Source organism: Rutidosis leptorrhynchoides, chromosome 9, assembly GCF_046630445.1.
Source record: "Rutidosis leptorrhynchoides isolate AG116_Rl617_1_P2 chromosome 9, CSIRO_AGI_Rlap_v1, whole genome shotgun sequence".
NCBI lineage: Eukaryota > Viridiplantae > Streptophyta > Magnoliopsida > Asterales > Asteraceae > Rutidosis > Rutidosis leptorrhynchoides.
This window is the reverse complement of record NC_092341.1, coordinates 322,460,902-322,474,943: the sequence shown is the minus strand read 5'-3', so window position 1 is coordinate 322,474,943 and position 14,042 is coordinate 322,460,902. Positions and strand designations below refer to the sequence as shown.

General features: G+C 36.2%; 1 protein-coding gene across 10 annotated transcripts; it reads right to left on the bottom strand.

Annotated features, from left to right (window-relative positions):
• Positions 1-5,500: 5,500 nt before the first annotated feature.
• On the bottom strand, positions 5,501-12,370 carry LOC139866557 (UDP-arabinose 4-epimerase 1-like). Of its 10 annotated transcripts, none has more exons than XM_071854828.1 (12): positions 12,111-12,370; positions 11,814-12,014; positions 11,584-11,710; positions 11,370-11,448; positions 11,215-11,263; positions 10,769-10,877; positions 10,468-10,592; positions 10,234-10,347; positions 9,383-10,144; positions 9,144-9,276; positions 8,866-9,031; positions 5,501-5,769 (listed from the first exon to the last, which is right to left on the bottom strand). In XM_071854828.1, exons 6-9 carry the CDS (start codon positions 10,824-10,826, stop codon positions 10,013-10,015), a joined length of 429 nt encoding a protein of 142 aa, XP_071710929.1. In that variant the 5' UTR covers positions 10,827-10,877; positions 11,215-11,263; positions 11,370-11,448; positions 11,584-11,710; positions 11,814-12,014; positions 12,111-12,370; the 3' UTR covers positions 5,501-5,769; positions 8,866-9,031; positions 9,144-9,276; positions 9,383-10,012. The 10 variants fall into 10 exon arrangements, with proteins under 10 accessions (XP_071710929.1, XP_071710925.1, XP_071710920.1 ...); XM_071854824.1 differs by having other exon boundaries at positions 9,144-9,304; positions 11,598-11,710; XM_071854819.1 differs by having other exon boundaries at positions 11,598-11,710.
• Positions 12,371-14,042: the final 1,672 nt, after the last annotated feature.

The following is a 14,042-nucleotide window of genomic DNA, read 5'->3' as shown; positions in this document are numbered from 1 at the left end:
CATAATCAAACCCTAGATTATAGTTACTAGGGTTTCCTTACATCAATATAACCCAAATTCACCCATTTAACTCCCAAATGGGTCTCACAAGACTCAAATGGCCAAAACCCTAGCCATAATTTAACTAAAACTCAAAACATGGAGTTAAGACTTACCAATACTATCAAGTCGTAGCTAAGAACGAGGAGAACAAATTTCCTATTTGCTCCAAAGATCGAATCACAAGTCTTCACCTTCGAATCTAGCTTTTAATCCAAATGGGTTTTATGTTTTGGAAGAGAAAATGGAAAGAAAAGGAAAAAGGAAATGAATTAAATGAGATAAGTGGTTGAGGTTTAATGCTCCAATCAGATCCATATGCGAAAATACGAAAATACCCTTGGACCACCCCTTTTTAAATGGGAAAAACGGATCAGATCAGCAGCTTTGTCGCATCGCGACCTCAATTGTCGCGGCGCGGCAATACACTGGATTTTCGAGATGTGTTAATTCACTCCTGACTTTGATTTGCTTTGTTTGTCGCGGCGCGCCCAAGATCTCCGCAGCGCGGCAATGGCCTGTGACTGGCCATTTTGACAACTTAATACAACAATGATTTATTCGACTTGTACACCTCGTTCACGCTTCCTACACACGTTTAAACTTCGTCTTTAAGTCTCACATGACTTAACACCATCAAAACCCATGCATATACTTATACATGCATACATTCTCAATCATATACATATGAATATACCTCGTATACATCGAGTTAACACTTTATATCGTTTAATCACATAAACAAGCGAAATATAAACGTTCGAACGATTAACTAAGTACCTTAAGACACGTATGAAGAAAACGGGATGTTACAACTCTCCCCCACTTGAATCGGAGCGCGTCCTCGCGATCCAAGCCGCATGACAAGCCGGAAGATACACCAATACAAACTCTTCGGGTTCCCATGTAAACTCGGAACCTTTACTACGACTCCATTGAACTTTAAAAGTTCTCACCTCTTTATGTCTCAACCTCTTTACATTTTCATCGAGTATAGCAATAGGCATACGACTTTTGTCTATCTTGAGCCTTTTTCAAATGAGCCCGAATCATATCGATCTTGCTATTCGTCTCTAAAACCAAATCGGTACTCCCGATTTCTCTTTGACCCACTTCACCCTAACAAATGGGAGTTCGACACCTTCGCCCATAAAGCATCTCATACGGTGGCATTCCAATACTAGCATGATAGCTATTATTGTACGAGAATTCCACCAAAGGCAAGTGCTCATCCCAACTACCACCGAAATCGATAATACACGCCCGTAACATATCCTCCAATGTTTGATTCGTACGTTCGGTTTGACCGTCCGTTTGAGGATGATACGCCGTGCTCAATTTCAATTGTGTACCCATATCTTCATGAAACTTTTCCCAAAACCGAGATGTAAAACGGGTATCTCTATCAGAAATAATAGATATAGGAATCCCATGCCTTGATATCACTTCCTTGATGAACAATTTAGCCAAAGTCTCCGATGATATCGCTTCCCGAATGAGAAGAAACAAGGCACTCTTCGTCAACCGATCAACTATCACCCAAATCGAATCAAATTAGGTTCTCGCCGTCCTTGGTAACTTTGTAATGAAATCCATGGTAATGTGCTCTCATTTCCATTTCGGGATTTCTAACGGTTGTAACATACCATACGGCTTTTGGTGTTCGGCCTTAACTTGCAAACACGTGACGCATTGTTCAACATACTTAACAACATCACGTTTCATGCCCGGCCACCAATACTCCTTTCGTAAATCAAGATACATTTTCGTTGCGCCCGGGTGAATGGAATACTTTGACTTATGCGCTTCATCAAGTAGCACTCGTCGATTATCACCCATTTTAGGCACCCACACTCATCCTTGAAAGGATAACAAACCATGCGGGCCTAAGGTAATGAACTCTGTTTGGCCCACGATTCGCTCCTCATGTTTGTTGTTAACAAAAGCTTCGATTTGAATCTCACCAAGCTTTACAAGAAAATCGTTATTAATAACCATGCGTAACGATCCTACTCGTATCGCCGGATGTTGACTCTTTCGACTCAACGCATCCGCGACCACATTCGCCTTGCCCGGATGATAAAGTATCTCACAATCGTAATCTTTCACCACGTCCATCCATCTACGTTGACGATAATTCAAATCTCGTTGATCAAAAAGATGTTTCAAACTTTTATGATCCGAATAAATCGTACACTTAACACCATACAAGTAATGGCGCCAAATTTTCAGCGCGTGCACAACCGCCGCCAACTCAAGATCATGAGTCGGATATCTCGTTTCGTGTTCCTTTAATTGTCGAGAGGCATAAGCGATGACTTTACCTCTTTGCATTAGAACACACACGAGCCCATTTAAAGATGCATCATAATAAACCGTCATGTCTTCTACACCTTCCGGCAATACTAACACCGGAGCTTGGCATAACTTCTCTTTTAACAATTGAAAAGCAATTTCTTGCTCGTTCTCCCAATTAAATCTAACATTCTTTCTTGTCAATTTCGTCAATGGAGAAGCAATCTTAGAAAAGTCTTGGATAAACCGACGATAATAATCGGCCAATCTGAGAAAACTCCGGATTTCCGTAGGCATAGTCGGTCGTCCCCAACTCTTTACCGTCTCAATCTTCCCCGGATCTACTTGAATACCATTTCCGTTCACAATATGGCCAAGGAATTGAACTTCCCTTAGCCAAAATTCACATTTGGAGAATTTAGCATACAACTTCTCCTTTCGTAACGTCTTCAACACACCCCGCAAATGATGTTCATGTTCCTTCATACTCTTCGAATAGACAAGTATGTCGTCAATGAACACAATTACCGACTTGTCCAACATAGGTTGGCACACTCGGTTCATAAGATCCATGAATACCGTCGGTACATTCGTAAGACTAAAAGGCATAACTACAAACTCAAAATGCCTGTAATGCGTTCGGAAAGCCGTTTTCTTAATGTCTTCCTCACGGACCCGCATTTGGTGATAGCCGGAACGTAGGTCGATTTTAGAGAAATACGTTGCACCTTGGAGTTGGTCAAACAAATCGTCAATCCGAGGCAATGGATAACGATTCTTGATCGTCACTTTATTCAACTCCCGATAATCTATGCACATCCGCATACTACCATCCTTCTTCTTCACAAATAAACCCGGAGCGCCCCATGGCGAAGCACTCGGTCGAATGAAACCCTTCTCAAGCAACTCTTGGGTTTGATTTAACAACTCTTGCATTTCCGTTGGTGCTAAATGATAAGGAGTTTTAGCAATTGGGGTAGCCTACGGAACCAACTCAATGCGAAATTCAACTTGTCTTTCCGCCGGAACACACGGTAACTCTTCCGGAAAAACGTCTTCAAATTCATTCACTACCGGAATTTCACGAATGGGTGGAGGCTCATCACGAGTATCAACAACATGGGCAAGAAAAGCCATGCCACCACTAACAAGAAAACGACGTGCCCGTGCAAAAGTGCATATCGACACAAGTCTTCTTCGTTTATCACCGTGAATAATTAACTCTCCCCCACTCGGGGTCTTTACCCGAATAAACTTATCATGGCATGCAATATCGGCTCTATAACGATAGAGCTAAAACATACCAACGACGATATCAAAATCACCCAAAGTCATCGGAATGAGATCGATTTTAAAACTTTCGGCACCAAACACAACATTACAATTTTTACACACATCAACCACTAGCGCCGTCTTGCCATCCGCTATTTCAACTTCTACCGGACGACTTAACTTAACTAGCGGTTTATTTAACTTAGGCACAAATCTTGGAGAAACAAACGATAAATTAGCACCATTATCAAATAGGATCCGTGCCGGATTAGAGTTAACCATGAAAGTACCTGAAACGACTTCGTTGGATTGCTTGGCCTCCTCATTCGTCATCAAATAGTTGCGACCCCTAGCCGTGCCCGCCACTTTCTCCAACCGTTTAACATGATCGGTGTTCAAGTCGAGACACTCTGACTTTCGGTGCCCTTCTTTGTTGCAATTAAAACAAGTGAGCTTGTTTGTTGAAGGAGGCTTTGTACAATCACAAGCCAAATGACCTCGTACCCCACAATTGTAGCAAGTAGGGATAAAGCTCCCGAAACCTCCTTTCTTCACACTATTTACACTTTCGGAACCTTTCTTTGACTTCTTGTTTGAAAAGTTCGAATGACTTGATCCTTCAAATTTTCTTTTAGAAAAAGTGAAATCGCTTTTTCTTGGAACCTCCGGCTCAAAACCCCGAGCCAATTCAAATAACTCTTCAAAAGACTTAGCTGCTCCTCGACTAATCTTACCCTTAATCTCATCATTCATGGTACGGTAGAAATCCTTCATCAACTTGTGATCGTTGCCAACATATTCCGGACAAAAACGAGTCTTTGCCAAGAAGGTAGACTTGAGAGTAACCAAGTCCATTGAACCTTGTCGCAAATTGTGCAACTCGTCCCGGATTCTATCAAGGTCGGAAGAAGTTCGGTATTCTATGAAGAATTCTTTCTCAAACTCCTCCCACGTCAAGCTCATGCATTGCTCTTCACCATATAATTGGATTTTATCATCCCACCACAACTTCGCCTCTTCTCGTAACATGCTAGAACCATACCTCGCCTTCTTCTCGGGAGGACATTCCGCGGTACGGAAAGCTCCCTCGATATCGGAAATCCAACATGTGCTTTTCAACGGATCTCGCACCCCATTAAACATCGGGGGTTGAGCATCCTTGAAATTTTTGTAATGGAAGCCCCGCCTCTCATTCCCACTGTTACCATCACCCCTTCGCCACGAGGATGAATGTTTCTAGCTTCTAATGCCTCCTCGATCGCGGCATTCATTCGCTCATTTATCATTTCGGTTACTTGCCCATCAATCGATTCTTGAAAAACCTTTCGAACATCGTCAAGAAATTCCGTTTTTAGCCTTTTAAAGATGGCCTCAACCTTGGCCGTGAGTTCAACGTCCTCGCTCGTGCCTCCTTCATTGGTATCATGTCCATTTCTCATCTTCATTCTATAAAACGAAGTAAATTAAATAACGAACGATAAGACATGACACAATATACATGAACACCACACCGCCCCATCTTGCTCAACAATCATCGTACATCGCTTGTTTGACACGATTTGAACCCGTAACAATGGTAGCTAATCATTGTTACGCGAGCACGTCGCATTAACTCGCTAGTACAACGTCTATCTTGCTTGATGATTGCAAAACACAACACAAAACAATTAGCGCATAGTTAGTCCACCTAAACCTAGGCACTAACCAAATCCCAGGTCCGACCCATCTCCTACAAGTCCCGCATAACGCGCATCCACAATAAAGTCTAAGTCTAGGCACCTATCTCAAGTCGCCTAAATCCCTTAGACCATGCTCTGATACCACTTGAAACAACCCAACCCGTAATCAACCGGGTTAAAAAAAAATTAAAATTAAACAACCATTTACGCCCAAATTAATTGGTTACATAACGTAAACCATTTCACACAACCCACTTGAACGTACAACATTTTTAAAGTTTACATCACGGGCACGAAGACCCTTAATCAAAAGTAATACAAGTTCGGCCCATAATTGGTAGTTTTAAACCAAACGACACTCGAGCATGGTTTGGGGCTAAACTACCCAAATCGCTAGGTCGACTTCCAAAAAAAGACTTCCACAAGCATCAATATTGGAATATCTAATTCCCGGCAACCCCTTTCCCCTTATCCGCGTTCGTACCTAAAAAAAATAAACAACGAGAGGGGTAAGCAAAGCTTAGTGAATGCAATAATTATACATATACATATATAACTTACTCACTTGCAAACACTTACACAATTCCGCATACATACTAGCATTACAATTAGCATACCATCTTAAAGTATAACGCTAAACCTCCGATAGCACACGCTAGTATAGCAATATCATATAATCACGCGCAATATAATATACTATAACACAATACACAAACATTGATGTTCATAACATCCGTTAATACTCAAATCCCAAGGCTAGCCCTACAAATGGTATCATCAACATCGAACTTAATCCCCATTCGTCCCAATAAATGTGGTATCGTCAACATCGAACTTAAACCCACATATGAGGTATCGTCAACATCGAACTTAAACCCTCATCAACTAACGTCACTACAATAGTGGTATGGCTTCGTCAACATCGAACTTTAAATCCATACATGAGGTATCGTCAACATCGAACTTTAACCCTCATCCAAATAAACAATATACTCTAGGATATGGTATCGTCAACATCGAACTTAAACCCATATCCCACAAGCAAATAAATCATATACCTACATATATAATTATTCCACTCACCTTAACACGTCGGTGATGATTTAACACTTCTGTATGCTTCGAGCAAGGTACCTAATACATTAAGTACATATTCAATACACAACTAGTGAAATTAACCACAATACTCACACTTGAGCATTTAATGACCTAATTTGCATTAAATGGCTCAACTACACCAAAACCGCCCATTAATGGCTAAGACTTGTCATAAATCACTAGGAACAAGTGATGTAAGTCTACTAACACCAACTAACCCGAACAATGGGCATTCCATACCCATTTCACCCAATTAGGTCAACTATTACACATTTGACTCGTTTTGATACTTACACTTGCAATTTTAGTCAACATCACCCATTAAAAATTCTTTCATCATTTACAAGTGTATTAGTGACTAACAACACCATCTAACACTTACTAATCTCGATTTACATAACCAAACCCTAGATTATAGTTATTAGGGTTTCCTTACATCAATATAACCCAAATTCACCCATTTAACTCCCAAATGGGTCTCACAAGACTCAAATGGCAAAACCCTAGCCATAATTTAACTAAAACTCAAAACATGGAGTTAAGACTTACCAATACTATCAATTCGTAGCTAAGAACGAGGAGAACAAATTTCCTATTTGCTCCAAAGATCGAATCACAAGTCTTCACCTTCGAATCTCACTTTTAATCCAAATGGGTTTTATGTTTTGGAAGAGAAAATGGAAAGAAAAGGAAAAAGGAAATGAATTAAATGAGATAAGTGGTTGAGGTTTAATGCTCCAATCAGATCCATATGTGAAAAGACAAAAATACCCTTGGACCACCCCTTTTTAAATGTGAAAAACGGATCAGATCTGCAGCTTTGTCGCGTCGCGACCTCAATTGTCGCGGCGCGAAAATACACTGGATTTTCGAGATGCGTTAATTCACTCCTGACTTTGATTTGCTTTGTTTGTCGCGACGCGCCCAAGATCTCCGCGGCGCGGCAATGGCCTGTGACTGGTCATTTTGACAACTTAATACAACAATGATTTATTCGACTTGTACACCTCGTTCACGCTTCCTACACACGTTTAAACTTCGTCTTTAAGTCTCACATGACTTAACACCATCAAAACCCATGCATATACTTATACATGCATACATACATTCTCAATCATATACATATGAATATACCTCGTATACATCGAGTTAACACTTTATATCGTTTAATCACATAAACAAGCGAAATATAAACGTTCGAACGATTAACTAAGTACCTTAAGACACATATGAAGAAAACGGGATGTTACACACCAGCACCAGCCACCACCACTAACCACCCACCACCACCCACCACTATCACCCACCACCACCCACCACTATCACCACCACCCACACCCAACCACCCACCACCACCAACCATTCATCAGAAAAAAAAATTATCATTCATCAAAAAAGAATTATCAATCATCAAACAATTATCATTCATAAAAAAATGATAACATTCATCGAAAAACATTTATCATTCATTATAAACATTTATCATTCGTGAGAAAACAATGATCATTCATCAGAAAACAATGATCATTTATCATAAAAATTATCATTCATCATAAACATTTATCATTCATCGAAAAATAATTATCATTCATCGATAAACATTTATTATTCATCAAAAAACATTTATCATTCATCGAAAAACATTTATCATTCATAGAAAATATTTGTCATTCATCGAAAATAATTTATCATTCATCGAAAAAAAATTATCATTCATCGAAAAACAATTATCATTCATCAAATAGTTATCATTCATAAGACAATTATCATTCATCAAATATTTATCATTCATCATAAATATCTATCATTCATATAAAAACAAATATCATTCATCAAATATTTACCATTCATCGAAAAAATTTATCATTCATCGAAAAACATTTATCATTCATCCGAAAACAATTATCAATCATCAAATAGTTATCATTCATCAGACAATCATCATTCATCAAATATTTATCATTAATTATAATTCATCACAAAACAGTTATCATTCATCACAAAACAATTATCATGCATCAAAATGTTATAATTCATCAAACAATTATCATTCATCAAACCATTATCATGATTAGTTTTATAAAAAAGAATGGGGCATTGCGAGAATCGAACTCGGGACCTCCCGCATCGAAAGCGAGAATCATACCACTAGATCAAATGCCCAATCATCAAACAATTATCATTCATATAATTGTTGTCATTCATATAAAAAACACTTATCTTTTATCAAAAAACGGTTATCAGTCATCATAATGCTATCATTCATCATACACTTCTCATTTATCAAAAAATAGTATCATTCATCAAGCATTTATCATTCATTAAAATACCCGATGAATGATAAAAAAAAGCTGATGAATGATAAAAAAAAAAAAATACCCGATGAATGACAAAAATAATCGATGAATGATAAAAATGCCAAATGAACGATAAAAGTAGCTGATGAATGATAAAAAATACCCAATGAATGATAAAAAAATACCCGATATGACGGCAAAGATGATTATAGTCCGTCAATGTGTTTGATCATTGTGAGAGAATCAACCATGATATGACGGCAAAGATGATTATAGTCCGTCAGGCTATTGATTACGAGTACTATGCAGCTGATCCAGTTCCTTTTGCAGACATACCACCCGTCTCCTTTTCTTAAGCCAAAACATGTACATAAATCATAAACAAGATTAGAAAGAAAAAAAAATATTAAATACATATATGGTGATGGTCTGATTATTCACATATTCATGTAACATATCATACCCGTTCTAAAAAAAATGTAACATATCATACATCAAAGAATCCCCAGTTTTCACAAGCATCATTAATCATCTACATGGTAGCATCTCTCTGTACCATTCAGTATCTCCATGTTGATCAATGGTAAGTTTAAAATCTATTTGGCAATATTTGATTGATAAAAACTGTTATAGAGGGATCATGTATGAAAAGGAAGACCCAAAAATCATGGATCAATAACGAAAACAACAATCAATGCATACCTGATCAGCAAATTCCTATCGTCGCAGCAGCTACTCGAGGTATACATGACAAGAATCTTGAACATGTCTGCCCTCATCTCGGTAACACTGTTCCTTACACCACAACCTTATAATTTAAACTCCAATTTCAAATTTCACCAACTAAATCTCTACAAGTTAACCATATATTTCATCAATTAGTCTCAGCAGCTGCTTTCTCGTCATATCATCTATCTACTATCATACAAAATGCAAAGCACATAAAAATCCAGAAAAAAAAACAAAGCACACAATAATAAAATCTAGGATGACTAATGACTTCATGTACAAATAAAAATGTAAACAAATAAAAATCAGGACAGGGAACACTTCTTTAAGAGTGACATTTGAACACATATCAAAACAAATAAAATAAACATCGAAACCAACAAAATTACAAAGGTGGTGGCGTATTAGTAAAAGAGTTTGGACATCATAGACGACCTCATCTGTGCTAACATCTACAAGTTCAATTTTAGATGTGAAAAGTAAAAGCCAATAGTTGAAAGTTAAAGTTAACAACATGAGAGAAACATAATAAAGTGAACAGCAGTTTCATAATTTCATATGCCACTAGACCTGGTAATTTTTCAGCACAACAAATGATAGGTTTCAATGTTTAAAAGGATACGGCTTTTGCATCTCCCAAATCAGCGTAAATGAATTAAAGTCTCCCAGGTTCTGGAAATAAGTCTTGAAGATCAAGACTTTAACCGCACCTATGCTTCCACGAGAAAGATTGTCCTATAACAACATTTTTCCAAATTACATCACTAACACGTAAAACAACATGCTAATATCATAAAAAACATATAGTAAAAAATATTTTTTACCACTATAGTCACTCGATAAGAGTCTTTCAAAAGGCGTAATGTAGCATGAGAACCAATATAGCCAGCACCTCCAGTTACTAAAACGTGAATTATTCCTGTTTCGTGCTGTGAGAACTATAAAATAGAAACATCACGATAGCTACCAATCAAATCGTTAAACTGAAAATAACAAGATGGATAAAATTCATAGACATTTAATTAAATAAAAAAAAAAAAAGGATCACTTAAACTTACTGGGCTAGGGGTTCTAAAACTAGGGGATTGTTTGAGCATGAAAATGCACAATACTATAAGGGTTGTAGCCAATGCAATCTTTCTTACAAATCCTTTTTTCTTGATTGGCTCTGTATGATCCACACCTACAACCACCAATAACTTCAAATACAGGATACTTTGTCCATATAAGCAATAGAATAAATTTAATGTGTTTGCAATAAGAAAGGAAAACATTTCCTGAATAAATTACATTATAAGAATTAAAATCATATATTGCATAGGTTTAATGAAATTAATGAATGAATATGTAAAACATTACCTCCTAAAGCATAAGACCGGGTAGGCTTTGGCTGACTTCTTGGCTTATTAAAGTTCATTTGTACTACGACGTACAATAAATATCAATTCCGTAATCACCTTATTTGCTTCTGTGCATTAAAAAGGCAACTTGCTTTAATCAGTAGCATAAACTAAAACCTAATTGCATTACTATAAAAAAGAGAAGTCTCCTTCATGTATAAACAAGAGCAAAGATAAGAGCCTTAACTTCAGGTGAAAAGACCTAAAATCAATCAATCTCAAATTTATAGAAGACCAAGAAATACACAAATAATAACTTTAATTATATTCCAAGATCTAAGGAGTACGTATACATATATGAAATTAACGCAAAAATGAAGGTACGAGAAATTGAAGTTTAACCTAAATTAAGCTACAAATTGATTGAAATACATATAATTTGTAGAATCAAATATCACGGCATACCGATTTGATGTTCGTTTCCGGTTGGGGCGGCTGACGGTGGCTTCATGGACTGATGAAAATTATGGGACATATACAATGCAAATGTATATGTGTTTAACTTCAAGTAACAATTATGGGACATATACAATGCAAATGTATACAATTGTAAAAATCACCTGTGAAAGTAGGCGTGCAACACCCTGAAGTCGCATCAGAAAGTTATATTTGCCACCATCACATTTTCTTCTCTTCAAACTACAAAACATTAATACATAATTAAATTAACTTGAATTCAGAAACTAAATTGGATCCACATTCAAACACAAAGTAAGATGCAACCACATTTCATATGATGATTTATTATTATAACAAAAAAGGGCAAGCGAGTACCTGAGTGCTAATACCTTTCTAATAGTTGCACCTTTTGCTTTGGTCGATTCCCGTTAATAACAAGAAAACACGAGTTAACGAGTTCAACCACATTGGTCGACTGAAGAAGCTTACAGTCTCTACTCACCTACATAACAATTAACAAGAAACAAAAAACAGGCATGAAACCTATCTGCAATTCACCAAAACCAGGGCGTTGGTTCACCAATTACCAAACAAAATAACTATACCTTCGATAGGTACTGGAAATACGAGCTTCTTCGATGCTGGTTTTTATTTCTGTGAACGATTCTATCAAGCACTCCTACTTCTGAATGAAGTTGAATAAGGAAAGATTGCAATCGTGCTTCAATCGATTTAAGCTCGGGATTCATATTCTCAAGTTGTTCAAAAAGATGTGATCAACATCATCTAACTAACTACTAATTCTACTGCAATGAACTCTAGATTAATACATGTTACAACAGTCTAAACATAGAGAAAATTAATATTTCTTAAATTCAGAACTTAAATTCAACTTTTTATACCTAATTGATTGATCTAAGATTCAATCGATCGATTGATTCATCAATCGTTTAATTTGAATCGGTTAATACGCCGTAGTTCTGAAGTTGAAAGCCGTTAAAAATTCTAGCACAATCAACTCATAAAATGGAGAACCGCGAAGATCTGAATTCCATACTAGAGTTTTTACCGGTGGTTCTCCGATCATCAACACTATTCTGGACATCACAAGTTGTTGAATTTAAGAACCGATTCAGAACTACGGGCTCTAAGATTGATTTAGGGTTTATGAAAATTGAGGGCGAAGGATTTTCAGATGCTGATTAAAAAAAAAGAAATACGAAAATTAAATTATGAAAATGACCAAAATACCCCTCCGGGTTTTTTTTAGTATAAAATTAAAATTTCTAAAATGTGCGGCCCATATTCACTTATCCAGTTTGTACCCCATTTAGTGCATGGATTGGTCCAATATATATATATATATGGGCAGGATCAATGGGGACTGACTGCCCCTAAACTCTAAACTCTAAACCCTAAACTTTAAACCGTTCGTGTTAAAAACTCAATCTAAATCCTGAATCTAAACCCCAAATCAAAACCCTAAACCCTAAATTTCTAAACCCTATAAACTCTAATATATAAACCCTAATATCTAAAACCTAATATCTAAAACCTCAACATACGCTCGAAAAACACGATAATTGTTATATATTACTTCTTCGAGCGTTTTCCCACCAAAATAAAAACATTTATCACAAAGTGTCTTTATTAAATGTTCATATTTTCATCCAATCTATAATGTTCGTGTACAAAGTTTTTCAAAAAACTGAAGAAGAAAAAAAAGATTTTGCTGATAAATGTTTTGTACAAAATTTGCTGATATATATATACCACTATATATATATATATATATATATATATATATATATATATATATATATATATATATATATATATATATATATATATATATATATATATATATATATATATATATATATATATATATATATAAAGTTTTTGAAAAAACTTTGTTCACGAACATTATAGATGGATGAAAATATGAATATTTAGTATAGACACTTTGGGATAAATGTTTTTATTTTGGCGGGAAAACGCTCGAAGAAGTAATATATAACAATTATCGTATTTTTCGAGCGTATGTTGAGGTTTTAGCTATTGAGGTTTAGATATTAGGGTTTAGATATTAGGGTTTATAGGGTTTAGATATTAGGGTTTATAGGGTTTAGATATTAGGGTTTAAAAATTTAGGGTTTATGGTTTAGATTTAGGATTTAGATTGAGTTTTTAACACGAACGGTTTAGAGTTTAGGGTTTAGGGTTTAGGGTTTGGTGTTTTAGGTTTATGGAATAAACCCAAAACACCAAACCCTAAACCCTAAACTCTAAATCGGGCTAAATTTTACTTTACAAAACATGGAGAGAAAAAAACGTTCATATTCTTCACGAACAATATTATCTTGAATGTTATTTTTGTCGATCGTTTTCCCGCCTAAATAATAACATTTATCACGAAGTGTCTCTTCTAAATATTCATATTTTCGTGTGATCTTGATGCCGGAAAAAAAAATTCCAAAAAAAACGAAAAAAAAAAATTTTGCTTCCCCCCAATTGGTTACTTTCCCCATTGATCCTGCTCCTATATATATATATATATATATATATATATATATATATATATATATATATGTCAACCCATCAAACGTAAATCACATTATCAATGGAAAACACATTATACTTTATTTTAGGGTCTAATTGAAATAAGAGAAAATTGCGCGGATAGTTCCTGTGGTTTGTAGCACTCAGCGTGGATAGACAAAGTTGGTGATTTGGGGTTGGATAGTCTCTGTGGTTTGCAAGTGGAGCGAGGATAGTCCAATTCACTAACTCCGTGAATTTTTTCCATTAAAGTTAGTCATGTGACAAGCACA

Excerpts from the sequence above, each read along its gene's own strand:
- LOC139866557 (XM_071854821.1), bottom strand. The coding sequence starts at position 11,957 with ATGAATCCCGAGCTTAAATCGATTGAAGCACGATTGCAATCTTTCCTT. Across the intron at positions 11,264-11,369 it reads TTGCACGCCTACTTTCACAG|TCCATGAAGCCACCGTCAGC; the intron begins GTGATTTTTACA and ends AATTTTCATCAG. Across the intron at positions 10,878-11,214 it reads CGGAAACGAACATCAAATCG|AAGCAAATAAGGTGATTACG; the intron begins GTATGCCGTGAT and ends TTTAATGCACAG.